This window comes from Eutrigla gurnardus (genome assembly GCF_963514095.1).
Source record: "Eutrigla gurnardus genome assembly, chromosome: 10".
NCBI classification, from domain to species: Eukaryota; Metazoa; Chordata; class Actinopteri; order Perciformes; family Triglidae; genus Eutrigla; species Eutrigla gurnardus.
This window is the reverse complement of record NC_139924.1, coordinates 21,743,288-21,771,108: the sequence shown is the minus strand read 5'-3', so window position 1 is coordinate 21,771,108 and position 27,821 is coordinate 21,743,288. Positions and strand designations below refer to the sequence as shown.

The 27,821-nt window shown below is 44.2% G+C and overlaps 2 protein-coding genes across 4 annotated transcripts in view; both read right to left on the bottom strand.

Moving 5' to 3' along the window:
- Positions 1-3,544: 3,544 nt before the first annotated feature.
- On the bottom strand, positions 3,545-14,482 carry alp3 (alkaline phosphatase 3). The gene is made up of 10 exons (XM_084019604.1): positions 14,359-14,482; positions 13,958-14,073; positions 13,190-13,364; positions 10,952-11,124; positions 10,726-10,866; positions 10,261-10,330; positions 9,294-9,428; positions 7,944-8,135; positions 4,551-4,667; positions 3,545-4,020 (listed from the first exon to the last, which is right to left on the bottom strand). The coding sequence occupies exons 2-10, from the start codon at positions 14,069-14,071 to the stop codon at positions 3,713-3,715; spliced, it is 1,425 nt and encodes a 474-aa protein (XP_083875730.1). The 5' UTR covers positions 14,072-14,073; positions 14,359-14,482; the 3' UTR covers positions 3,545-3,712.
- A 6,098-nt stretch (positions 14,483-20,580) lies between these two features.
- Positions 20,581-27,821, bottom strand: part of eif4g1b (eukaryotic translation initiation factor 4 gamma, 1b) — a 40,822-nt gene continuing 33,581 nt past the window's right edge. For all 3 annotated transcript variants that reach the window (XM_084020015.1, XM_084020017.1, XM_084020016.1), the window contains 13 exons: positions 26,778-27,065; positions 26,494-26,605; positions 26,295-26,406; positions 25,968-26,206; positions 25,697-25,821; positions 25,038-25,210; positions 24,200-24,325; positions 23,999-24,080; positions 23,658-23,756; positions 23,167-23,301; positions 22,781-22,862; positions 22,534-22,674; positions 20,581-22,189 (listed from right to left, as the gene is read on the bottom strand). In XM_084020015.1, the coding sequence (XP_083876141.1) occupies positions 22,002-22,189; positions 22,534-22,674; positions 22,781-22,862; positions 23,167-23,301; positions 23,658-23,756; positions 23,999-24,080; positions 24,200-24,325; positions 25,038-25,210; positions 25,697-25,821; positions 25,968-26,206; positions 26,295-26,406; positions 26,494-26,605; positions 26,778-27,065 (1,902 nt within the window). In that variant the 3' untranslated portion in view covers positions 20,581-22,001. The remainder of the gene's footprint in view (positions 22,190-22,533; positions 22,675-22,780; positions 22,863-23,166; positions 23,302-23,657; positions 23,757-23,998; positions 24,081-24,199; positions 24,326-25,037; positions 25,211-25,696; positions 25,822-25,967; positions 26,207-26,294; positions 26,407-26,493; positions 26,606-26,777; positions 27,066-27,821) is intronic.

Below are 27,821 nucleotides of genomic sequence, written 5' to 3'. Positions count from 1 at the left end.
TTGGAAAAAGCAGTTTGACCGAAAATGCTCCAACAATGGGTCTTTTTTTCCCCTGGAGCTTTCAACTCAGCACCGACTTCATCAACAGATGGAGTTTGTTCGGACCAAACTAATACTGAAGCAGTCTGATGATGAAGGCAGTGAGATTCCAATTCAATTTTATTAAATTGAAATGTATTTTTACAGGCCTGAATCAAATTTGCCTCAGACGGTTTAACTATCTGTACCGTGTAAGCCTGGGACCGTCCATCGAATAAGGAAAAACTCCCTGAAAACATCTTTAACAGGGGGGGGGGGGGAAGGAAGGAAGTCAGGGAGAGCAACAGAGGAGGGATCCCTCTCCCATGGACCGCAGTGCAATAGATGTCATGTTTACAGACTAAGTTATCTGTAGAAAATGATTACCATTAAAGACAACTGCATCAGCAGATGTAATATAATGATAATAATAAAGTAGTAGCATAGTAAATAATATAAATATTACTCAGTAATAATCGTGGAAACAAAGATGGAAGAAGTCAAGTTAGTGAGAGCCTTAATGGGACATGAATGACACAGATGGAGAGGAAGATGAAGAGAGAGGAGCTCAGTGTGTCATAGGAAGTCCCTCGGCAGACTAGGCCTGAAGCAGTTTAACTAAGGGCTGGTCCAAGGCAAGGCTGAGCCAGCCCATACTATAAGCATTATTAAAAAGGAAAGCCTTAAAGGTTGACTAGGTGATTCTATTCATAAACAATTTCTGTTATACTACTTGAAATCCTTGTAACATGCCGAAAGCAATGATTAAATCAAATGCTCTGACATTAAAACATTTTAAAAAATGTCATCTGTGGCCGTGGCAGGACTGCAAAAACCCCGTCCAATCAAAAAAGTTGGGCCGGAGATAATAATTGAATGGCCTGCCTGTCTGTCAACGCTTACTTCCTGATCGCACTCTGCCGATCTCGAGCACTCATTGGGCGTTCTGGGGGAGCGGCTTTGAACGGAGGTCTGAACAAGGGGGCGGGACTTTTTTGGTTTGGCGATGCGTTCAAAGTCATTGTCTCTGTGGGTTTTCCAAATGACCTACTCTACCTTTAAGGCTCTTTTTAAATGTGGTGAGGGTGTCTGCCTCCCGGACTGAAATTGGTAGTTGACTCCACAGGTGATAGCTTAAGACTCCCATTCAGTTTTTGGAGACTCTAGGAACCACAAGGAACTTCTGGGAGCGCAGTGATCTTCAGGGGTGATAGGGTACGACAAGATATGATAAGCAGCTGCGTTCAGCTTGATTCCAGTTGGTTACAATGGAGTCCAAGCATGCTAATTGGATCCAATCCATTTAATCAATCAACCAACAGGTACACAAGCTATACTTACAAGCTTCTACTGCATCCATCCATCTGGTGAATGCTCATCAAACATCTGGCCCAAGTCTTTGGGCACCATCGGATTGAATAAGGTGTAACATGAAGCCCTCAGCAGCCCTACTGGGTCGTACCAGACATTCATGGGATTCCTAAACCTATAAGCCATCAACAGCACAATCAGACCTAGTCCTGAAGGCTGTCCAGAAACATAATCATGTGAAAACTAACTGTGAAAACCGCCCCCTGCTCCAGGGAGCACCATCAGACCTTAATACCTGTTCGGGAGCTTCTGAATGCTGCGACTGCAAAAGGAGGTCAGGCTCGAGATCCTGCAGACAAACAGGAGTCAGCAGGTCCCGATGGAGAAGCAGCAAGTCTGGGACACGAGTGCTGTGAAGGACAGGAGCGTTCATCGGGAGCAGGAGATGCTGAGGAACAAGCCATCTTTGTGAAGAACCTTGCTTCCAAAACAATTAGAAGAACAAGTCCTTACAGTTCCACATATTACGAATCCAATTTAGGTTTCAGTTTCATTTGAGTATTAAAGTTTAGTCAAAACATTACCTTTCATCGCCCCTAATGTTCCCAAAACCCATTCTGTCCTATTTCAAGCTAGATTTTAATTTCAATATAATTGCAGTTTTTAAATGTTTTTCATTAAAAGTGTTCCCGATCACTGCCTCCTTCCTCCCCAAAGATATAACCGCACTCTCAAACTAACGAGGCGACACTTCCACATGGATCTCCTCTCACGCTGCTGATCGTCACTCCACCATACGATCTTTCTGTGCAGACCGAAGGTGTGTAAAAGATGGGAACTGGCCCATCGTCTGAAAGAAAAGCGTTGGCCCCCGGCCAGTCTAAATGAGTACAAGGAGAGTCCAAATCAGGTTTAATAAACCCCAAACCCCAACAGATGTCCAAAATAATTACTACAATCTGTCACCTGGAGATAAAAATAGGTGATCTTGCATTATTAATAACGTCTGTAGTAATGTCATCAGTCGGCACGAATCTCAATTAGCACTGCGGATATTGGAGAGGATCAAAGGAATGAAAATACTTTTTTACACTCATCTTGTATCAAAAGTTTAAGAGTTTTTATAGACTGAACTATCATTAGCTGAGACAATATCAGCATCCTGTGTTGTTTTACAGGGCAAATATAAAACAGGTTTAGTCATATAAACGTGGTCTGACGTGTATCTGAAAATATGTATAAACGTAGAGGTAATGGATGCTGGCAACACTTTCAAAGTCGACCCTGAGCAAATGAATGTGTATAAGCACCTGCAAATGATCCGACTTATTATAGGTTCATATTTTAAATCTTAATATATAAATGTACTTTAAAGGAGTAGTTCGAAATTTTGGGGAAATGCAAGTATTTGCTCTCCTGAGATCTAGTTGCTCAGCTCAAAAAACACACTCTGGTTCTCCCCAAAATAAACAGGAATCCACTTTCCAGCACCTTTAAAGCTCACTGATTTAGGCGTCATATCTTGGGTTTTTTTTCTGTACAAAAAAAGAAGTGGTGATTTTACCGGGGAGTTATGTGCTTTAACTCCTTTTTGCAGATGTCTGTCATCGAAGCTCCGGGTTCAAGCTCTTTCATTATAATGCTCCAAGGTGACAGTGGAAATCAGTATCCAAAACACCTTAAACTATTCCTTTTCAATGTGGCAGAGTTTCATTCTGTAAAATGTATAAACATTGGAAACCCTAATGGTGAAAAACTGAAAGCATATAAACAAATAAATCACCTGAAAGCCCATTAGATTAGATGGAAAAATGCTTGTTAAAGAGCTGGAAACAACATTACATTTCTTGTGTCGTGAAAAATGAAAATGTTTCACAAGAAGGCGGCAAGATTCCATTTGTTTTTATATTGCATAAAGGACCCTTGAACGTCAACATAACATATACATTATTAGTGTTATTATGCATGGAGCAGTTTATATTGAGACAGAAACAAAGCAACTCTCTATTCAAGGACTGCTTTATTGGTCTGACACAGGGATTCAATAAACATGAAGAGGTTCTTATCTTTGAAAGGCGCCTTTAAATAAAATGCATTATTATTATTATTATTATTATTATTATTATTATTATTATTATTATTATTATTATTATTATTATTAATACTCAATTTTCTTTCATTTAGACCACTTTGTAAGACCAAAACTATGATCTGAACCTGCACAGTTGTGACTATTTATAGTCGCATCCTCTCTGCTTGCACAGGTTGGTTTGAGGGTTCTCGACTACCCTGCTGAAGCATCTTTAAACAAATCCCTGCTCACTCCTGTATGACCCTGACCTCTGACCTCCCAGATGCTGCAAGTGGAATGCGATCCAAAGCCTTACATCAGCACTCTAAGAGCAGCCAGCGCACCGAGGAGGCTGCCGAGCAGAGCCGGCGAGCCGTGAGTCGCCCTCGCTGCGTTGCCGACGGTGCTGTGAACCGCGGTGGCTGCAGGTCGCTCCTGGCAGTGCCTCAGGTCGCTGCCCACGCAGGCAGCGTAGGCCATGGCGTGAGCGATGTAGTTCTGCTCCTGGACGCCCTGGAAGAGGTGGGCCATGGGTCCGCGGGCCAGCACCGCCACATCCTCCCCGCTGTGGGTGGCCGACGCTGTGGGGACAGCAGCCAGCTGGACGTAGTCTTTAGATTCTGGAGGAGAAACAGACGTGTTCAAGTGGCCGAACTAAATCAGTTCATGCAGCTTGAACTGAAGTACTTCTCACTAATGCTGTAAGACATTTTAATACTAAAAGAGGAATACTTTTATGCTGCTTTTTCGGTATTCATTCTTACTGGAACAGTAACGCTTCTGTCTATTGATTTTGGTTGTCATATTAACGTAATCATTTCTCTTTCATGGTTTATAAAGAAAATAAAGCAAATTAGATTAGAAAAAATGCCAGTGAGAGAGAAAGAACAACTGATTATATTATGAGGAAAGGTCAGTGTATGATGTATTATAGGACATGGATCTAAACACACTAGGATCAAAAGTAAAGGTCATTCTCGTTGTTTTGAAAGAGCGTTCTCATTCCCATATGTGTGTTTCCAGGGTTTTGTCCTTGAACGCTCTAAATAAGTTACTATGAATTACTGACTGCTCAGGGAATTTCATCGAGTATCTTTGCGGGGGGGGGGGGGGGGGGGGGGGGAGTGAAGAAACAACGTGCGAGTCTTACTTGTGTTGACATCCCGGATGTCTGGACGCGTGCCGTTGGTGATTTTGTGTCCAGGTCCGTTGCCGTACATCAGTGTGGTGTACGGCAGCATGTCTGAAGCCCATAGCGGAGATTTACCTGGAAAATACAGAGAGACCACCAAACATGATCTTTAATATATCTTCTTGAGTTTTTTTCCTTTCCGTTTCTTCTCTCTGCCTCAAAGTACTTAAAACACACACACACACACACACACACACACACACACACACACACACACACACACACACACACACACACACACACACACACACACACACACACACACACACACACACACACACACACACACACACAGGAGTGGTCTCTGCATCCCCAGGGGGCAGCAGGAGGTCTAAAGCTTGGTGAGTGTTTCTCTCCAGATGAGCCATTAGCCCAGCGAGTCTGCCCACTGATGAAGAGCTCAGAGTTTCACAAGCACATTAATCACTGCTGCATTTCTGGAAGGGGAAGAGGAGGAGGAGGAGGGGGAGGAGGGGGAGGAGGAGGAGGGGGAGGAGGAGGAGGGGGAGGGCGGAGGAGGGTAAAATAAGGATATGACTGGAAAAGCTGGAAACAGCACAACAGACCAAATGTGCTCAATCAATACAGCCTACGGAGGCTGATACGGTTTGGTGTTTGTAGGTTGAAAATCCCCCAAAATATCATTGTTTTGCCAGGGATGGTATTCTGGACAGGGTGGAAATGCCTCTGATGCCAGATCAGAAAAAGTCCTGGTGATTCCTCGTATTACGTTATAACATCCAGTGTAAATCCAATGGAAAACGTCTACTGAGAACCTACTGGGAGGGAAGACGATGGAGTAAGGGGGTAAGAAATGTAGCATTTAAGAGAGACTTTGAAAATAATTACACTACAAGTCTTTTTTTAATTACCCTCTGCATGTTAAGGTCTTTCGCGGTGCAGACGTCCCAAAAGGCTTAGCCTATATTTCCTTTCACACCAGCAATGCAACGAGAAGAAACCAAACTATGTATATCTGCTTGTGTGGAACAACATTCTCCTCTATCGGTTTCAACTGGGAACTTCATTGCTATGTTCATATTATTCAAAAAGCATACACATGATTATTTTTTACAGCTACAGCTACTGAAGGACCCCATTTTCCGAGTTTTTTTCAGTATTTATCTAAACAGGTGGTCTTGTTGGAATCATGATCTGAGACACCTGTGTATAAAAGATAAATACAGATGGAGAAAGCAGGTGCCACAGAGAATTCACAGACAAGCATTTGTGGGACTGCAAATACATCCAGACAATGGAAGTGGAGAGGGTTTCTGGGAGCCCACATTATTGGAGGACCTCATGTAGACAACAAACTCTACGACCCCAGTGAAGAAGGCTCAACAACGGCGTCTGGCTTTCTCAGGACTCTGCTTGTGCCCTTCTACCACGGCACTATAGAGAGTACTCCACATACTGCATCAACGCATGTGAACTGCAGAGCAGCAAACAGGGGAGTTCTCCAGAGGGCCATGAACACAACACAACAAAATAATTGGAGGTCCTCTCCCCGTCACCGGAGGACATCTTCGGGACTCGCCGATTCAGCAGAACGTCCTGAAAGATGCATCACCGTCTTCTCTCTGCTGCCGTCTGGTAGGACAGAGTGCTGAAGGCCATCACTTCCAGGCTCAAACACTGCTTTTATCACAGGGCCATCATTGAGCTGATCTCCACATTGAAATGACTGTCTACATTGTCCGAATGTGCAATAATGCCCATACACCCAACTATGTGAAAACTACATTACTTGAAACCATACTGTTTTATTCACTCCCAACCTACCGTGCATTACTGTTGTACCTATTTATTATGTACTTATGTACCAGCTTTTACTATGCATGTATCATTATTATTATATCATTCTTTGTCTATTTTCAGAATTTGCCTTTATGAAAAATGGGTTTGTATGTGTGAACATTTTGGAAATGCACAGCAAATCTCGTCCTACAAGTATTATTTCAGCCCACTTTTTCCAAATTCACTGTGGACAGGATTTACTGATGTTACGACGTCCTAAGACCTTCGCCGTAATCAGACGCAGACAGAACTGTGGATGCTAAAATGGTCTTTCCAGGAACATTTTCTATACAACATCATTGTCCAGTTATCTATTCCATTGAAAAAGTAATAAAGCACCACCATGTGAGGACTGAGAGAATATCATATTTTTTTGTTTTGTCTGAATTTAAAACAAGCTTATGTTTGAAGTGAGGGATCTGAACTGTATCACAACCAGACTGTAGATCTAAGAAGTGAAGAGCCTTTAGCAACAATGACGACAATAACAATAACAATAATCTTTTTTACAGCGACAAATATGTACTAGCAGTAATAATTACTTCAAACTTTTTACAGAGTAATTCCCGAAGCCATGCAGCAAAGTGTGGTTTCCTTTGTTCACTCCATTATCGCTGACTCTGCTCTATTTAAGTGCTGCTGCAGCTCACGACGGTGTGACAGTGAGCCGGCATGGACAATCGCACAACCCTGAAACGGAAGCAGTTAAATAGAATCCTTAGTTTTACTATTTATTCTTTTGCTTCTTCTTTTTTTCCTAACTTGTCAAAATGTCTTCCGTGAAAAAGCGCAGATAGGCGACACACAATGTGCTTTAAAACACTGACACCTGATACAACACAGGCAAACTAAATACATCTGTTTTTTTTCCCTCCATGAATGTGGTTCTGGGTTCATCTGGAGATTCACGCCTCCAGGTGAGAGAGAACAGAGATGACGGAGAGCTGAACAGATAGAGGTGAGGACTAAGTGAGGTCAATGAAGAGACGAGATTAACAGGCGAGAGCGACTGATAGAGCGAGGAGAACATAAAGAGAATCAAGTCAGAGAGAGAGGCGTCAATGTCAATGGTCAGACATGGGCAGAAGGAAGCGAGGGCCTGAAATAGAAAGGCTGCCAGCTATACATGTTTACCCGGCCTGTAATTGCAGGGGAGAGAAAGCAGAGGAAATGTCAAGCTGCTGGTGGCAGAGGCACACTGAAGCTGGGAGGAAGTGCATGCACACATACACACACACACACACACACACACACACACACACACACACACACACACACACACACACACACACACACACACACACACACACTCGCAACAAGCACAAAATGCCACCTTGTGTGTCTGGGATATAAACACACCTGGAGGGGGTGGAGCTAATGGAGTGAAGAAAGGAGGAATGATGGAGAATTTCTCAAAACTCAGAATGATGTTGTCACATGTTAATAAAATGAATAAATACAAGAAGTAGCAGATTTCATAAGCCTACGATACCAAATATTTCTATTATACATTTTTGGAAACAAAGAACATGGAGTCAGTTTATAATTTACCCATAATGCTCTGCCCTCGGAACGGGTATCCATTGAAGGTCATGGGGTGGGAGTGGTCGGCCATCACGATAGTGAGAGTCTCGTGCTCTTTGGTGAGTTCAAGGCCCTTGGCAACGGCGTAGTCGAGAGCCACGGCCTCATGGAGCGCCATAAACGCCCGGCCAGCGTGGTGAGCCTGGTCGATACGCCCACCTGACCACGGAGAGAGAGGGAGGGGTCAATGAGGAGCCAGGGCTTCTGTGGTGGCTTGCTACTCTCAGTGACAGATAGATTGTTTCCTTCAAAAATAAGAAAAAGTTCTTGGTTTTATTCATACCTGGTTTCTTCCATAACTGTTTCTTTTTCTCAGATTTAAAAAATAAATAATGTGATATTGCCACTTGTAGACTTAAAGGAACAGTGTGAGGGTTTAGGGGGGACAGAAATAGAATATATTCATATACATGTTTTATTTGGTTTAATAATCACCTGACATTTGTCTCTGATGACTTGAGACTTCTGACTGAACTTGTCTCAAAATGGTGATAAATCCCTGAGGGGGGGCAGGTGAACTGTGATTTTAATGAGCTGTCATGCCTGTGCAGTATCAGGAAGACAAACTCTCCCACATGGAAGTGAGACTCGAAATAAAACGAATAAATTAGGGAAGGGGGACTCGCTTCCTTCAGCAGAGAATTTTAGACAAAGCTGGGGAATAAAGCTAATGTTTTTTCATTTTGCTTATTTGTTTTTCGCTTTAGCACATCCTTCGGCTCCGCCAGCCACTTTTCAGAAAGCAAAGTAAACTGGTTAATAAGTTGCGGTGTCAGTGAGCTGTCGGTGGGCCGGGTGCACCATATGTCTGCGTCTATTTATACAGTCGCCTGTTATTTTAAAACTCATTGTGAAGACACTCAGGAGTCCCCGGGTGGCTGCCTCGGATTAAAGGATAGATGGACGAGGGGGGGGGGGGGGGGGGGCGGCGGCGAGGCAGCCGTGTGGAACGGGAACACGTCAGCCAACGTCCGCTAGCACACACACACACACACTGCGGCAAATCATGAAGCTGTGTGCAGAATCCCCAGATCTGCTGCAGGTACGCGCTGTTCTCCGGCGTGTACCTCCAAACACGACCTCGGAGCTGAAGTCGCCTTAATGTATACATGGAAACCCATATTGATGTTTTAGCCACAACCCCCGGCGTTGTCTTCCTTGAGGCCCCTTTGCAATTAGAACGGGATCATCGATTCAACTGTTACACCTAGAACCTGCCATGTGTGTTTTATTCCTCTGGGGGATTCTATTATCCAACCTGTGACGGGGTAAGTCATGTGGAGTGTAAGGAAAGGCGGGTGAAGCCGTCGTCCTCACCCTCCACTAGCAGGAAGAAGCCTTTAGGGTTTTTCTGGAGGATGCGGATGGCCTTTTCCGTAGTCTCGACGATGGACGGATCCATGTTTGGGTCTCTTTCCGCCTCGAAGCGCAGATCACCAGGTTCAAACAGAGCTGTGGGGAGAGATCATTATTATATATGTAAAAATACAGTACAGTCAATTTTGTCAGCCTACAGTGGAGGAGCAGCGGAAAGGAAAGTCCCATCTTCCTCCTACTGCTGCTGCTGCTATTTTCAGCACGCAGGAAATGATGAACCACACGGTGAAGCTCAAATCCAAAGTCTCTGCAGCAGCTAGTGAGCACTCAGTCCAGAAAAAAAACACGATGCCTGGCGATGAATCACACCACAAAGAGCTCAAAGAGTGGCGAAGAGTAGTAGTAGACATCCGGACACAAGTGGGCTTACACTAAAAGCATTTCAGGTTTTTCTGCTGTCTGTTCATGCCAGTTGTTGCATCACAAGATTTAATCGAATGAATCATTCCCAGTTTCCTGGCAAGGGGCAGATGAGAAGATCGACAGCTCTCCTGTCTGTATCGTAAATATGAAGCTCGAGCCAGCAGCCAATTAGCGTAGCTTAGCATTAAGCCTGGGAACACTACGGGGTTCTATAGAATCCGTAGTTTTAGAGCTGCTGGTAGTTATATACCTTCCAGAAGAGACAGTGATCACTATGATGACAGCAATCAGAATGAAAGTACCAGCTAAATCACTTAGCAACCAACACTCGGATGTGATTGGCTGACGCTGTGAATATTTTTGCACCTTGAAAACATTATGCAGGTCAGGTTCAATCATTCACGACTGACATCACTTATACAAGATGCAGATGAGTGAATCAAGGACACCTCAGGCCTGCTGTGGTGTTCTTCCAGGGCCTGATGGGAATGCGCTACAGCACCGCTGGAGAGACACCACGTAAGAGGGCAAGACAACAACTCACCCATGAGGTAGTCTGTGGTTTCAGGGTCCACGGCACTGAAGTCTGTCTTGTTCCACACGTAGTGGGCGACCTGCGTCGGGACATAAACATCCACAGTGAGCAGAGAGGGGGACGGTGCGAGGCCTTGCTGTCCTTAGAGGCAGTCTTCTCACCTGACTGTCAATTCATGTGTAGCGTTTTTGTTCTTTTTATCCATGAGGTGTTCTGGGTGATGATACAGACTATATAATGCAAATGTGCATGTAAAGTTTTTTTTTTTTAAATATGCAAGAATTTACATCTTTAAAGGGTCACCTGAATGGCAAAAAATATCATTGTATACTCCCCCTAGTGGTATATTTTTCATTTTCCTTTTGTCTAGAATTGAGGCTGTTTTCTTGCTCACTGTGGCTTATGGAACAACCGTCCTTGGGTTTCTTGAAAGGCGCTATAAATAGAAGTTATTATTATTATATATAGTGTTACCTTTCCCATTTTCATGCTCTGCCACTCATGGATGAGGTTGCGTCCGTCTCTTCTTTTGCCCCTGGAGGAGTAATCCCTGGGGTACTCCGGGTCCTTAGTGCCCCTCGGTGTCATGTACTTTCTGCCACCACCGATGATCACCTGGAGACACACACACATGCACACACACACACATTTAAATGTCATCTTCTGAAGCAGAACACTGTGTGCTGACGGAGAAGCTTACGTCTATGTCAGTGTTTTTGAGCAGCTGGGAGGCGATGTCGGTGCAGCCGTCCCTCTTGGCGGCATCGGGCATGTCGGCGTCACTGTACCACTTCCTGCTGGCGCTGTGGGCGTAGCTGGTCGCCGGGGTGGCGTGTTGCACTCGCGTGGTGGTGACAATGCCCACAGACTTGCCTAGAGGATGGAGTTCATGCTCAGTGTGTAGTAGGTGTACAAAATACACTCTGTATGTTTGTGAGGACAGTTCAGGCTCAGTGTGTTGAGCCATTAATCAACAACATTCTCAACCCCCTGCAGGCGCTGTATATTATATATACGGTTATGTTGAGTTATGGGCTAGTAAATATACCTTCGGCCTTTTAACGGCCATGATGTCCAACGGTGTTTTTTAAAGCCCCATGAAAGCCCTCCAGGTTTAAAGGAACAACACACAGTTTAAAGGAATAGGGATTCGGATTAAGCAGCATTTATAGGCAGAAATGCAATTTAAAATGTTTTCATTAGTGTATAATTAATTGAAACTAAATGAAACTAGGAATTCCTGTGTTTTCATAAGCTTAGAATGAGCCCTTTACATCTACAAAGGGAGCGTGTCCTCTCTATGTTTCTACAGGAGCCCACAACGAAGAAACATTTCTTCCACAGTTTTATTTAACATTTAATGATCTGCAATACACTTTTGAGCCACACGAGGGAGCCTGAATGTTCATTTTGTTAAGAAAAATTAAGAGGAAATGAAAAGAATGAGCTCCACCTACATGAATTTATTTGTCCTCATGTAGAAATTGTTTAACAAGTGTTTATGTTTTCAATAAATCATGCATAAATGAACAGCCACGAACATTAAATTAGGCACACCATTGGGTCGTGATGGTTTGTCATTTTTAAAAAGTGGGTCCCCAGAAAATAACGCATGGGAAACATCGATATAACATACACAAAAATTCTCACAAACAAGCGCTGCGCTGGGATCAGGGCCGTGGCACGTTGTGTGTGTGTGCGTTATGAGATATTCATGGCCACTGGTAACATGGGAACATGATAAGAGTCGAGGTGCTTCCCCGTGGAGCACATTACCCTGCAGTGCAACATGCAGCTGCAGGCTGCCGCTCCCTGGTGGCCCCTGTAATACCGCTCCGACGGGGCTCTGCGACTCACAGCAGAATGCTCAGCGGTAAAATCAGGTTTTGCTGAGGCTTTATAAGGCCCGAGAGATTTTCTTTTGTCAGGAGCCAGAGCTAAAAGTGTGACACCAGGGCTGTGCGTCAGGCATCCCCGACAAAAAGTCACAAAATCCCATTTGTTACTTCAATCACAGCCCCGTTTGCTGCAGCTTTATCCCCTCGGTATTGTCAGCTATGCCAGTATGTGCTATATTTGCTCCTTTCGGTCTGTTTACACTAAAAGGAATCATCATTTTCACAGGTGCAGTTGTTGTGTTAGCTCTATTTCCTGTATCTTATAAATGTGACATTGAGCATAATGGGCTGAGTGGTGGAACGATAAATTAAGAGTTTTTGAATAAAATACCAATTACAATTGTTTACTGCAGCGGACACAAAACACATGAATTTAAATAGTAACCCTTTATTTTATACCCTGCACACAAACAAACATGTATTCTAAAGTGCTTACTAATAGATTTGTTAACTCCTCCTGTAATGTGATTATAACATAGTTGTAAAACCTTTTTATTGTCCTGTACTCGTCCTATCAAGGCAACAACCTCCATGTCCGAAACATGACGTGACGCATTTTGCATGCACTTTCTAACAGCCAGCAGAGGGCGACTCCTCTGATTTAAAAAATATGTCCAAATGTATAGAAGTCTATGACTATGACCCTACTTCTCGTTTGATTTATTCCCCCAGTAAACAATGAGTTTACGGACTCTTTCACTGGTTTCAAGTCTTCTTCGAACCAACATGATGTTCAATTATGGTCCATTTAGAGTAACATATACGTTAAAGCAGGGTATGCTTTAAGGCCTGATTGAAAGGTCGCTACCATGGCGACGTCAGTTCATGAAAGTTCATTGAAGCATTTCCGGTTGCCTAAAAATATCTAATTCAGCATTCGGTTGAGTTTAGCTCCACCCCCTTGTGTCACTTCTGATGACGATGGCCCAAAAAACCCAAGATGGCGACAGCCGAATTTGCGGAAAATCAAGGCAGTCCACAAATCAGTGGGTGACGTCACCATGACGATGCCACTTCTTCTATGCGGTCTACGGTCTTACCAGCGTCTTTGGCCCACTTCAGAATGGACGTGACCTCGTTGCCCTTCTGAGACTTGCAGACTCCGTTGCGAGCTGCTGCGTTCACTCCGATGGTGTTCAGGTTGGTTTTCACGCCACACAGATACGCTGTGGCTGTGGCTGCACTGTCGGCAATCTGGAAGTCCACACTGTAGGTCTGCACATACATATTAACACACACACATATATGAGGAAATGGACAAATGGGGCATTAAGTGGAACAATAAGAAGTGTAATCTATAAAGTAAATGGGACCATAACAAAGAACTTTAACTCCCTCAAACAATTCTTTCACTCTTAATTTGATAAATGATAGTTTCATGATCAGATCTTTTTTAGCCTCATCTTGTTTTGAAAGACTTTTATCTTTGAAAACATTTGACCGACCCTCGTCCTCAAAGCAGTATGACGCTTTGTGAATAAGAGCACATGCAGGGTTTGCAGATTAATGGCTGGAGGGGCAACTGACACAAATCACTAGGACGGAATGAATAATTTAATATGATTTCCATAGAATTACACCTCTTACATGGCCACAGGGCTGATCACATTCATATTCAGCTGAGGGTGTAATAAGCACCCATGGGTGGACTATAGTTGGCACAGCAAACAACTCTCCTGGATTGCATTGATGAATAGATATAAAAGGATGTGTGCATATTTCTCAGCTCCACATCTGTTGTCCATTGTGTGTGTGTGTGTGTGTGTGTGTGTGTGTGTGTGTGTGTGTGTGTGTGTGTGTGTGTGTACCTTAGCTAGTCCCACATGAGGGAAGGTGTCCATGGTCATCACTGTCTCCTCTCCTGTCTGGTTCTCCAGTTGTCCCTTGAGGATACGAGCGGCTGTGTAGGTTGTGATTCCCATACCTGATGCATTCGAAACACACACACACACACACACACACACACACACACACACACACACACACACACACACACACACACACACACACACACACACACACACACACACACACACAATTGAAAAGTCTCCTGCAGTTAATTCCAAATATCTGTTTCCTTCATAGCATATATGTGATTCTGCGCTGTACAGGAACAGAGAGGAGACCTGGCCCAACATGCAAGCAGGTCAAACCCTCCGCTTGTCCTTCCTGTTCAGCCAGACAAGTCATTAGGAGCTGTGTAACCTACCGTCTCCAAGGAAAAACAGGATGTTCTTGGCCACATTGGTGTTGAGCTTCCTGTCCAACGCCGCCTGCAAAGTCTGCCGGGCCTGTGACCTCCAGAACTCCGGGTTCTCCTCCTCAACTACGGGCCGACACACAGGTCAGAAATAAACAGTATTTGTGGTGTCAACTGTGTGTTTAGTATGTTGCCTTTGAAAAGTACAGGGAAAGGTTAATCGCAACAACAAGATGTGCAACTACAGGACAAAAGCTGCAGATTGAAAGCACAACATGCTTTGGGAAGAATTCTTTGAACAAACTACAAATTTAAATGTGACAGATACGGAGTCAAAGAGCACATCTTTATTTGTGCGTGAATCCTACAGAGATCAACGTGAGACGAAATTTAAAAGAGAAAAAAGTCGGCAGCTCTTGGTTCGGGCCCCGTTGGGATTGGAATGTGTGTGTTGTGTTTGTTTGTAGTCATTCTCCCTCACACGCTCTCTTATCTCCTGCCATACATCTCCCCAACGGCTAGTTTGATACAGTGGTCCGCTAACAAGCAGTAAATGCTGATAGCCGTCAGTTGCACAACGCCACTAACTCTGAGTGTGCTGGTTTGAAAAGTTTGCAGTGTTCAAAACAGGAGTTAAAGATTGTGACGGATGAAAGGAAAGGTGAAAGCTGAGAGTGAAATGAAGGTAAAAGAAGAAGAGAGGAGATACACTGTGAGGAGAACGTGAGCCCTGAATGGGAGGTGATTACGTTTTAATAGAGCACACAGGAGAACAAAAAGGTTTGACTCCGGGGAAGAAAGGTGAGGATCGTACATCAAGCTCAACATTTTCCAGCCTGCGTGATCTTAAGAAAAACAATGTGTGATTTATGTGCCTTCACTGGTGAAAATCGACGGTTGAAACGCTCGAAATATTTGGAATAGTAAAAAGGCTGAAGTTTAGGTGGGAGTCGAAACACATATACGGAAAGAAGTCAAAACATCCGTTCATGGAGAAGTGATGAAAGAAAGTTAATGTCTCAGCTGAGGTGTAGTGAACGCACTGAACGCTGTTACGGTTCTAATGAGAGATCCAGAAGCTGAAAGGGATGGAAGTGTCTGTCGAAGTGTATTGAAATGTGTCGAACTGTCAGTGACAAATGTAGTCGCACTGAGTGGATTTGTAAGTAGTGAAAAGGCAAAGGGGATGCCAGCGGATGTGTAAGCACTGAAATGAGAGAAACTACGGAAAGTATAAAAAAGGTTGAAGTACAAAGCGTTGACAAAGGTGTGTGAGCGTTCAAAGAAGCAAAAAGAAAGTTGAAAAATATATTGAAAAGCTGAACAAAGGCACAGATGAGTTTGCCTTCACAAATACGTCTCGCAGAAGAAGAAGCTGAAGAGCGATGAAGAAGAGAAAAGTGTGCGAGTGCTGAAGTGAGCTCACTGACGCGTGGACTAAACAAATCTGATCTTCTTCTTTTCCTACCTTTGGCACAAGACGATGCGAACGCCAGCAGCAGGCAGAGAGCCGGGACGGCCGCTCGGGTCAGCTCCATGTCCAGGCTGGAGAAACGCTCCTCTGACCTTCTGGGAGATCACCTCTTCCACTGGAATACTGCTCTTCTCCAATCGCCCCAGCTGACAATCATTTTTAACAACGCGTCATAAATGCGTATTAACCAATTGGCCTTTGGCAAATGTATGACCTTTGACTGGAAATGCTGCGTCGTGGTTTGTGTTGGAGCCAAACATCGGCGTAGAAAAGGGTACGAAAACGCAGATAAACCATTCAAACCGTGAATAGAGAGTTGAGATTTTGCATCCGCGTGGAATTTAATCCGTCGAACGGTATTTGAGAAACAGCTTAAACGATTTCATTATTGACCGTCCTTGAAGATTTAATGATAAGAGCGTATTTAGGGCATCATTTATGACACTGTGCTAAAGATCAAGAATGGCAGTGAACATGCCTGAAAAGAGTGTGACTCTGTGTGTGTGTGTGTGTGTGTGTGTGTGTGTGTTTCAGGTAATGCAGTGGGAGACATTGCTACATAAGTGAGAAAGAGACACTCTGCTGGGTCTGAGCTGAATGGTGTAAACACTCAGCCATCTATATTTCCTAATGAATACATTAGCAACAGGAGAGTATTTGTACGTGTTGGTAGATTGCTCGTCCAGGTTCTCTCCATCACCGACAGTGATGAAACATAGAGCTGGCATGGCAACTGACGCAAACGTGCGTTTCCCCCCTCTTATTCAACAGGTACCGTGCGTCACACTGATAATGGGACTTTTATCAGAGCTCATTTGAAGCCCCGATGTTCCCAATTACTTCACTGATTAGCTGCAAATGTGGATGGGCCGTTGATGAAGAGGACTGTGGTGATTTGTTAATGTGCAGAATGGGAGGTCGAGCTACTAAAAGGAACGTTCGCATGTGGAAGCGGCCGCTGCTGGTGAACGCACAGAAGGATAAGGACCAGTTTTTATGTGTGAAAGATGGACGTAGTCTCTATTATAGGTTTGTGAAGAGCCGTTGGGAAGCCAACCGTCTGACTCAGCAGAGACCAGCTATTAGCCAGCCAGCTGGAACAGCACCCAGCTATCAGTCAAAGTAGCCACGCCCCTCAGTTATGCTCAACTTAAAGCCTTAATATAAAAATACATTTGAGACGTATATAAAAAGTCACCCACTGCACAGTTTTCACAAACAGGGATATAAGTAAAACAACGGTTTTGGTCTGTTTTAACATGTTAACTGTGGAGAGTGACTCACTTTCGGAGCCTCAAATAGACTTTTGATAAACTGCAGGGTTTTTTTCTTTTTGGCACATCCGAGTGAGCTTCTGTTCTCAGCACCGGAGGTTGCAGCTTGCTCCTGTGTAACAGCCTTCTATGTGAAACTATTGTCTATGTCGCCATCTGGTGGATGAACACTCATCCTAAAGGAACCGGCCTTCTATATAGGCATGAGTGAGTCTAATAGAGCAGTAGTTACGGTTTTATTTGAATGGAAACACGTATAGGAGGTCAGATTGATTGACTGAAGCCAAACAGTTGTATTCAGATGGAATCAAAACCACATGCTAACATGTAAATTAAATTAAATTAAACAAGTGTGAAAAATGTGTTGGTGGGTGGTATCGGGTACCAAGGTGGTACCTCAAGATTTGCTCCGTTAGGCCGAAATTAAATCTGTCATTGATGTTCCACCTTCATTTACCCAGTAACATACACATTAATGCTTACACCTCTGCAGAAATCTTGTCAATACTCGTCAGTCAACGTGCTCCTCCGGTTGGACCTGACTCATGCCCTAGTGCAAGTGCAAGTGCATGCCACAGAACTGGAATACGACATTGCACGGGTCGAAAGGTAGTGTATACACAACACCACTGTCCTGTGAAAAAAAAAGCCTGTAGCTCCAAAACATGCACTTTCCGTAAGCCAAGCAAAACAAGTCACCTGGGGAGGCAACAGCAGGCGAGGAGGGCCGATGAGGGAGTCGGCGACAGGTGTGCAGAGCAGTAGAACTCACCGAAGACACCTGATGGACAGGTGAGGGATGACACACACACAATGGAATCAATGAGCAGACACAAAATCAAACACTAACACTCCTGAGGAGCTGACAGGCACCAGCTGGAGAGCTCCTCAAGCAATTAATCATCTCTGATGGGACGGAAGAACATGACTCAGTTATGACATTTCATTTCTCCAGCTCAAGAAACAAGCTCAGAATATAATGCACACCTATGGGTTTGCTTTCAAACTTTTACTTCATGAAATTGATTGTGGAAAGAAAACCTGACTCACTTTTCAAGTTGTAACTCATGTTTCCAATATTATTATACCGTTTTCATTCATTGTGATCCATTCTGATTTATTTACGGGGTAATTAGTTCAGAAGGCATGTACGAGCTGGGAAACTCCTATGCTGAATTAGGGTAGTGTGTACAGTGCAATGGCTCCCTCTAGTGGATTTAGGATGAAACTCAACTCAAGCGGGTGTGAAGAAGAGATAGATGCCATCAGGATTTTTGTGCGTGTGTGTGTGTGTGTGTGTGTGTGTGTGTGTGTGTGTGTGTGTGTAGGAATATACACACAGCAATAATACAATGCGCAGGAATGAATAAATAAATGTGTACACACACACACACACACACACACACACACACACACACACACACACGCAGATGTAAGATGCAGTATTGAATTAGGATCTTTCTTTAAATATATGTTGATTTACCTGCCTCAGTTCACCCATATTGCAAAGAAATTAAGTCCTGCAAACAGTCAACTGATGTGCACAGAAGGTTGTTCTGTAAACCATTGCAATCCTATTAGCAGATGTATAAATATTACTGAAGAAATGTATTTAAAAACATTTTTCGCAGATGGCTTCAGATGGCATTCCCCCTATATATCAAGGAACGATATAGGTCCAGTGGTGACGCAACAGTGTGAAAACGTGGAGTGAACGCGGGGGCCGGCCGACTTGTGATACTGCAGCCGAGTGAAAGCAGGTTAGAGATAAGGCCGAGCGTGTCAGCGGGGATGGAGCAGCTCTCGTAACAAGTGAGATAAGCTGATAAGGGCGGTTTGAAATGATGGCCTGGCTGTGGGTAAGGTTACACAGAGGTTGAATTACAGCCTACAAAAGGTTTCCGCCGCAGGCCTTTTGTGTGAAGTGCTGCTTACATGCGACTCTGGGTGTTTGGTTAGAAAAGAGAAACCGCTAAGAGGAAGATGCTGACCGCTAGAGTCTATGGGCCCTGAAGTCATCACACATAATCGACTGTTGAAAGTAAAACAGTGGGGCTGTTGAAGTCCATGGTAAATTGTTATGTAATATTTGCTGAGCAAACACTCTTTTGGACCATTTTCGTAGTATTCCGGGACAACCACACTTTCTATTTGTGGCTGGTGCCGGAGCCGGCTCCCCCTCCCGACACGTCTGCACTGTCTGGAGACTTGACCGGGCAACTTTCTCACAGTGTTTACCTCCCTGCCACAAGTGAAGTAGCTTCTTCACAGATGTGGGTTTACACGTCGTCCTTCTGACGAGGCAGGGATAGGAGAGCAGAACCTAAGTGCCGGGCTGTGATCCAACAGCGGCGGCTTGTGTGTTGCTGCTCAAGAGTGCCGTTTTATTTCCAGGAGAGGCTCCAGCTGATCTGCAGTAAAGAGAGGAAACTGGAGCATCCGGAGGGAACCCACAACGCGAGAAAAACATGCACACTGCATATTCACTATCTCCCTTTCTTTCTGCTGTAATGAGTGCATGGAACACCATTTTTAATCTATCTTCTAACAGTGAATCCCGTGCTTTTACACATTCAAACCCTGTTAAAGGAAACAAACCAATGGAAGACCAGTTTAGAGCTTTGCAGAATCACTGTAGTTCCTCTTTGTCCGTCTGAAACGTAGCCACCAAACCATGTAACCAAATACTGAAGCCACGCCGAGTCTGATTGTGTGGAGTTCCCCAAGAAGTCCAGCACAGAGAAGCCCTGTGCAGCCCGCTTGGCCAGCTGAAAGGCTTTGGTCAGCAGGCGGTTTGTCACAAGGCGATGCCTCAGACTTGGAGTATTATCAGTGCTCAATCTAGGAAATCAACAACTGATGCATGTTGGCAGCGACAGTTGTCAAATGCTAAATTGTATAAAGATTTGAGAAGTAAGTGTTCACATTACCAGCCTGTAGGTTTGTAATACCCACTTAGTTTAGAATATGGACAGTAAACCAACGCATCATGTGACCTCTTCAGAGGCTAGTTGGGAATGAGTAGCTCATGTCATTCATGATATAATGCAGGTATATGCAGATGGAGACCACCAAATGTGGTTGAAAGCTCCGGAAAAAGCTAGTAAAAAAGGACTTCTTCTTCTTTGTCAATTTGAAAAGCCAGTATAATACGGTGACACGTTACATTTGGGGGCCCAGAAAGGGGAAATCATTTGCAAATTCTGAGTGGAAACAGAGTAGGCCTTAAAAGAGAAAAAAAAAAGGAGGAAAAAAGGGTTGTGCGTACAGCACAATAAAAACCACACCCATGCAATTCACAGAGCGCACTCTGAATGGCTTGAATAAAGAGCAAGCTCCGGTGGTGCTGCCGACGGTTAACGTACAAAGGCAGCGATCGGCTCTGTTGTGGGGCAGAACACAAGGAAGGACTCGGGATCAGTCAGTTCCACATTAGCAGAACAAACTGCCTACAAACAGTTCTCACAAAAGCACAAGTATGGGTTTTTTTTTTCTTTTATTGGCAACGATCTTTATTATCTCTTCCAGTTTTGGATGTGAAAAGAGGCATTAATTTTACTTTAATTAAATATCTTTTTTTTAATAAAGTAAAGCAAAAAGTATTTACAAATTTTCAATTAAATTGTAATCAATGACTTGGGTTGGATAATTACAAGCACCTTCTGCCGGCTGGGGAGAGAAAAATATAAATACAGGGAAAAGACTGCCACTTGGTTTCAGAGGAGGAAATTACATGGCATTATGTTAGCAATATTCTTTGAAAAAAAATTTACAGAACTCTCGTGAAATGCATTTCCGCTCATGGAAGCAGAAAAGGCCTTAGGATTCATACCGTTAAGCCTTTTTTGAAGAGCTTTTTTTCATTCAATTGGATTTTTGTCTGTATACTTTTTTTCTCAAGTTTCAATGTTTTTTATCGTCTAAAAATCCGACAACAAGGCTGCGTAGGAGGGAGCGTGAACCCTCCCTCTTGCTCTCCCTTTCGCAGTCAACAGTTTGTTTTGTGAAGCGCAGCAAACGAGTAAAACAGACACATGGGAGGGTATATTGGGGTTGAGGGGCGTCGGGGAAGCATCGTCACCCCCCAGCAGCAACATGGTCAATGTTCATTGCCCAGCTCCTCATAAAGTCCGCGCGTAATCCTTGAGAGTCCACAACCGTTACTTTAACTCCCGTCTGAAATGTCCATCAGACAGCTCTTGACACGCTTCTTTGTAGTTTTCTATTTTATTATAAAACGCACACTCCAACCATCCAACGCCAGAAAAAAAGAAAAGAGAAACAAAAACGCTAGCCGTCTACAGAAGCGCCTCATGTAGATCAAACACTGTACATGTGACATGACAATGTTGCTGTGTCGTGTCCACACGATAAAGGATGAAGTCATCAAAAATATAGATGTGAACAGCCTTTTAAAGTTTTTTTTTTCTTTTTTTTTTTTTTTTTATATCTGTCATTAAGCAAAGTGTCTTTAATAGTGTTGCCGTGGCAAGGACAAGCCGTTTAAAACGCAGGAGATAAACCTCAACAAAAATACTGAAGGAAACAGCATCATCTCCCATGGCTTGTAACGCTTCTCAGCATTCTCTCTCTCATATCTATTCTCTCTGTTTAATCCTGTTTTCATTTTATTTCAAAAAAAGACATTCAGTTGCGCAAGGTAAAACGAGAAACCCAAAACAAAAAAAGGAAACCAAAAAAGAAAAAAAAAAGAAAAAAATATAACATGATCGAACGTTCGATCCATAATACAATCTCTCCCAGTTGAAGAATTTTTTTCTTGCTTTTTTTTCTGTTTATGCAGAAGGATTTTGCTGATTCAGGGTTTTCTGAATCATCCGCAGAACGTGAGCTCTCCCCAAGGATCCACCTGGCTCCTCTCTCCTAGCGGTCCGGAGGGGGCCCTAGCTGTTGTCGGACTCGTCCTCGTCTTCGGCCTCGCGGAGCCAAGTGAAGAAGGCGGTGACGGACTTGAGGGCCACGCCCTTGCCCTGCTGCTCAGCGGGGTCTTTGCTAGACTCCCACTTGTAGAAGGCCTCCTCTTTGATCACATCCTCGTCGTAAAGAGTGTCAAAGAACATCCGCAGCAGATCTGAAGGAGGGAGGAGAGACGGGAAATGTTCACGAGATATTCCACCACAATTTGGACTTTATTTCAAAAGGAGCCGTTTACAGGATTTAGGGCTATGCATTGGCAGAAATGGAATAAAATATTCACAACCCATCATTGGTGTATAATCATCTGAAAATAATAACCCTGGTGGGTTGTGAATGTGATGGGTAGTCAACCTCACTGCTAGATGTCACTTAATCCTACAGCCTTTAAAACCAGTTTCATATCAAAAGAAGTGACTGAAGAGTCACTTTGCATGCATTATTATATTGTTATTATTATTATAGTCTCTGAAACGAAGGATAAGGATAATGTGAGCTCACTGGCAGGTTGCTCCAACTGCACCATCAAGGCCTGCAGGGCGTACAGAGCCTGCAGCTCCTTCTGCTCGTCCGACAGGTATTTCTGCAGCACCTTGGCAACACCTTTGATCTGGTCACTGTCCACCTTGTTGGGGTTCTCACCTACAGGCAAAGTAGAAGAATGTCATTTAACGGCAATGGGTTAGGACTGTTTCATCCTCTATTGGCAGACTTTAATGAGGGAAGTAAAGAGGACCAGCTGACTCACAGATGACTGCTGACTGGCAGATGCAGGTCATCAGAGTTCTGACAAACATATTGGAGGTGGCCTGCTGCTCATCGAGGTTGGCCTGCACAAAGACAAAATCATTTACACACATGCAGCTGGAAGTGGTTGGAATGTGTAGGTAAGACTGCTTTGTTACACTCAGCTACACTGAATTTGGGATGTTTTCTACATGGTTGATTCCCCAAAAGTGACTTAACTTAATTACAATTGTCAAAATACATACAGGGAAATACATGACATTAAACCTATCCAAAGAATGTAAAGGAATGTGCTTGACATTAAAAAGACTGAACAGAACCAAATGGAAATAAAAGGTAGAAATAAAAAGGAAAACTTTAAAATCACACACAAGCAGGAATACGAACCTCAACCCAGTCAAAGATCCTCTGGTTGTTGGCCTTGTCCTGGATCAGTCTCTCCAGCTGCTTGGCCAGCTCTGCAGGGCTCAGCTCCTTCTTTGTGCTCTCCTCTGACTCATCACCCAGCGTGAACTCCACATTCTAGTTCAAAACGCCATGGAGACACACACAGGCTTTATGCACACGTTACCTCTACTCTACTCACACCACTTCTTATTCAGTGCCTGAATGCAAAACGCACATTGAACTTCTACAGTCATTTTTTAGCCGCAGTAATACAACAAATGGATTGACAGTATTTACATTCCTGAATTTTTGGAGTTTCTTGGGAGAAATCTAATCCGGTCATCAAATCTTATATACAGTTTTGATACTAAAGTGCAGTATCCTAACTCTACTATGGCCCTCCAATACAAGAGATGATTAACAACTGTTTAATCCAGGAGCAGATTTCCTGAGCGGAAGCTGCTGAAGTAGGTGAGTGACCCTTCTCTCACCTGTTCTGTCACAAACTTGTTGATGTCTACGTCCTCGGGGAGGAAGTCTTTCCACCGGAGGCCAGCCTCCCTCCACATCATGCCTGCCTTTTTATGGCTCTAATGAAGGAGATACAGATTGTATCAGTTCATGAAAGAATGAAGGAATCCATAAATGTTCAGCAGTATGATCACTGAACCGCATCCGTCGGTCTACAACCAAATTTACGCACATCGCTCACCATGTTTGACATAGATTATTCGCAACTGACACTGAATTTAAAATTCAAAAATATTCCAAAAACCCTTCAGGTTAGCTACAACACAATATAGATGAAGCTTTGTAATTGATTGGCTCTCACCATTCCTTTGCAGACCAAGCTGAGGATGTGGACCAGCAGGACTCCAGCTTGGCCCAGGGGGATCAAAGGCTTTGAAATCTCCCTGGAGGAAGAAAAAGGTCAACACACAGCAGGTTGAACATCAAGCAGGCAAAAGTTATCTTCTCTTGCAGATTACCCTTTTCAAACACACTGAGAGGTGAAGTGAGGCCTGGGACGAACCTGAAAAGCTCTCCCATGGGGATGCCTCCCTCGTGGAGCATGGGAGTGATCAGCTCAGCCAGGTACAGCCACATGTGGGGGATGTCTATTGCCATGTCTTCAGCCACCTCCAGGATTTCCTGAAGCCTGAGAAAACACGCACACAAGTTCAAAATGTGATCAAGGTTTAAATGATGGAGAAAAAGTAAAAAAAACAGAAGAAGAAAAAGCCGATGGGAAAACCTAGCAACATGGCTCCACATGATCACAAACGGGTCATTTTTTCTGGTAAGTAGCATTTGTCAATGCAGGAGGTTTTTTTTTTTCAGCTACTGAAATCACTCATTTCTTTTTCATCTCCACCGTTTTCTCTGTGTAACTCTGTGTGACCAAGGGTCAGGCTGAGCCAATCGGATTGAAGAAAAAGTGGAGCAGTCCAAGTTGGGAGGAGCCGTTGGCATCCCGCCCTCTAATCGACAGGATTGAACTGGCCCAGTGTGACTGCCGGGCCAGAGCTCCAGCGTTTAACGTTGTATGGTGGTGACGCCCATGCACCAATGTCAACGTAACTGCTTAAAAAAAATAGGTCTTTTCAGGGACTAATAAACAAGCTCAAGCCACCATTTCCCCTGCGGACTTCTATTCATTTTAAATGTTGCTGATATGAACTTTATTTCAGTCTGCTATACCACGCCATGGAAGCATTTGTCGACCTGCACTTGCTCTCGGATTTACATACATTTACTTATAATATGTTATTATATTATATACTCTTTTTGGTGAAACTCACAGTCACCTTTTATACATAACATATTAGATTAGTTCTCCTACTTTACCACCTCGGAGGCTCCATACTGACCCATTGTAGTACTGCTGTGTTGTGAGGATGCTGTTCTTAATGAGGTGTTGCAGAAGCAGGCCCATGTTCTCCCTGGCGATGGTGCTGCGCTCCAACGTCGACTCCAGCCCGTTTCGTACGAACACAAACAGCAGCTGGGGACTGTTCATCTCCTGCACACACTGCACGGCCTCCTGTTGGGACACAGATGTCGTGAGGCTGTTAGTAGTTGCCGGCACGCTTCTGCAAGGATGTAACTACCTGTAATATGCAAGTACGATGGATTCACAGGAAAAGGTACTTCAGCTTTACCTTTTGTAATTTCATCTCATTGATGAAAACCTCTCTGTTCAGCTTTTTCAGTGCTCTTTTTTTTACAAGGGAGCAATCAGGCAGGAGGCTCAGGCTACCCTCTTTCCAAACAAATCGAGCTAGCAGGTCTTTTATCCCAACTAGCATTGCACTGCTGAACAAGAAATTACCTGCAGGACAGCACTTTAAATAGCACCATGCACTTTCCTTCTCTCTGGACTGTCACAGTATGCACAACAGACGTACTGTATGGTGCAGAACAATTTTCCGCAAGGACAAATATCCATCCATCTATTTAAATAGAGTGAGACAACAACAGATGTGTACTCCTGTGTAGTATGGTTTCTTCTCCGTATCAGTGTGTGTACCTTCATGTCGTTGATATGGAGGAACTCCTCGATGATGGCTGTGGACTTCTTGCTCAGCTCTTCCTCCGTTAAGGCAGGCTTGGTTGGAGTCTGGGGAGGTGGAGGGGTAGCTTTCTCTGGCTTCACTGTTTACACACCAAACAAACAAATATGAAAATTATATTCCTGAAAAACAGTTTGTAGTTTGCAGAGAATTTTGTATTTTAAATCTAAATGATCAGATTTAAATAAGCAGTGTAAATCTACCAGCCCACCACGTCCCGCCACCTACCGTTCTCTTTGCTCCTGGCTCTGTCTCTACTGCCTCTGTCGTCCGTCATGCTCGCTACTCGGCGGACGGGATCGGCAGACCCACGCTCTCTCTCCCGGCTCTGCTCTCCCTTCTCCCGACTGAAGCTGCGCTTGGTGACCTGAAGTCTGTTTCGATCACGGTCGTCCCGCCTGTCAAACCGGTCGCCGCCACGATCGGAGCGCTCGAAGCGATCACTGCGCTCTCGACTCGAGCTGTTTCTGTAGATGGACAGAGGGAGAGTCAGGGAAAGCGAACACTAAAGGCTCAAAAGAAACCCTGTAAACTAAATTATGTCCTGTTTCTCACCTCTGAGGAACTCGTCTATCCGCGTCCTGGGAGGGGCCTGAAGACGACGGCTGCTGTAAGGCTGAGAACCTGTTTACAGTGCTGGTGGCTGGACGGCCGCCCGGCTCCGAGCCTAGAGGTGAAAACCAACAAGATAGCACATGTTGAATTTCAGCTGTTTTTTTTAAATGTATAATCACTTTAGTCTGGGAGAACCTACCAGAATCTGCAGGTTTGGCAGTGGTGCCACCGCTGCTGCCTTTACCCCAGCTGCCCCATGTGCCTTTACCTCCTGGGGCAAGCAACTGATTGTTGAAGTCAAGAACAGGAGTCTGAGAGAAGAAAGTACTGGTTAAAACACACTTCCTGCTAAAACTACATGATAGTACATACATGAAATTAACAGATATCTCTCTTCTGTTTATTGTTGTAAGGTTTGGAAATTAACTGCATGCACTGCCGTCCAACCATTACTAAAGGTGAAAAGTGGCCTCTCTCTCCTACCTTAGTGATTTTGCTAAGGCGAGAGGCGTCAATAGGTCGATTTTTAGAGATGGGTACTGTATTCCAGCCCTCGTCCTGGGGAGGAGCACCACGGCCTTGGTTGTGAGGGCCCCCGCGGCCCCCTCCACCCATTCTGCCTCCAGGGCCTCCGCCGCCACCAGGCTCCTTCTTTGAGATGAGGGCTTGCTGCACCTTCATGTGCTCCCTGTGCTCCTCCAGCTCAGCATCTTTGTGGATCTGGTCGATGGTCTTGGGTCCCTGGTCGCCTCGGCGGGGCACCCAGGTATTCTAGGATGGGTTAGAGGGAGACATTGTGAGTCTAGAGCAGGGGTGAGTGATGACATTGACCTTCAATTTTTTTGGATTTGCCCTCTCTGGAAGTTTTTAATGGAAAAATAAAATGTCAATCAAACGGATGGAATATCGTGCACCCGCTCATCAGGATCTAATCTGAATGCTCATTCACACACACAGACTCAGAGACACACACACAAACACAGACTCACACACAGCACAGCTTGCAAGGGCAGATTCAGACCACTTCGATAGGAGCCGGGGATCAAGGGTTTGATCTTCCGATGAGTTGACAACCAACTATCTCCTGAGCCACAACCTCCCCCAATAGTTCCTATCCAGCCGCTAATTCTTACTACGAGACTGATCGGACTGATCTAACCGCATTTACATGTTTCTCAAATTCCACTGATTATACAAAGGCAAAAGGGAGTATTTATGGTATGGTTACCACAAAATTATAACACGAGATACCAATTGCGATTACTGTGTTCATGAGTGAAACTTGTGACTCTGAAATTTTTCTTCTTCAGCCTTTTCCTAGGAAAGGGAAGAACAAAGTGTGTGTGTTTCACAGTTAAATTGGGCGAATGTTCTGGCTTGGAGCAGCTGATTTTGGCTTGTTAAAAACACTCAAGACAGCAGGTTTTGTAACACTGTGTGGGTGGGAGCCTAACTACAGGATTGCAGCATTCCTTTGGAAAAATAAGCTTCAGCAACACTGGGCCGGCTTCATACGACAACAAGAAT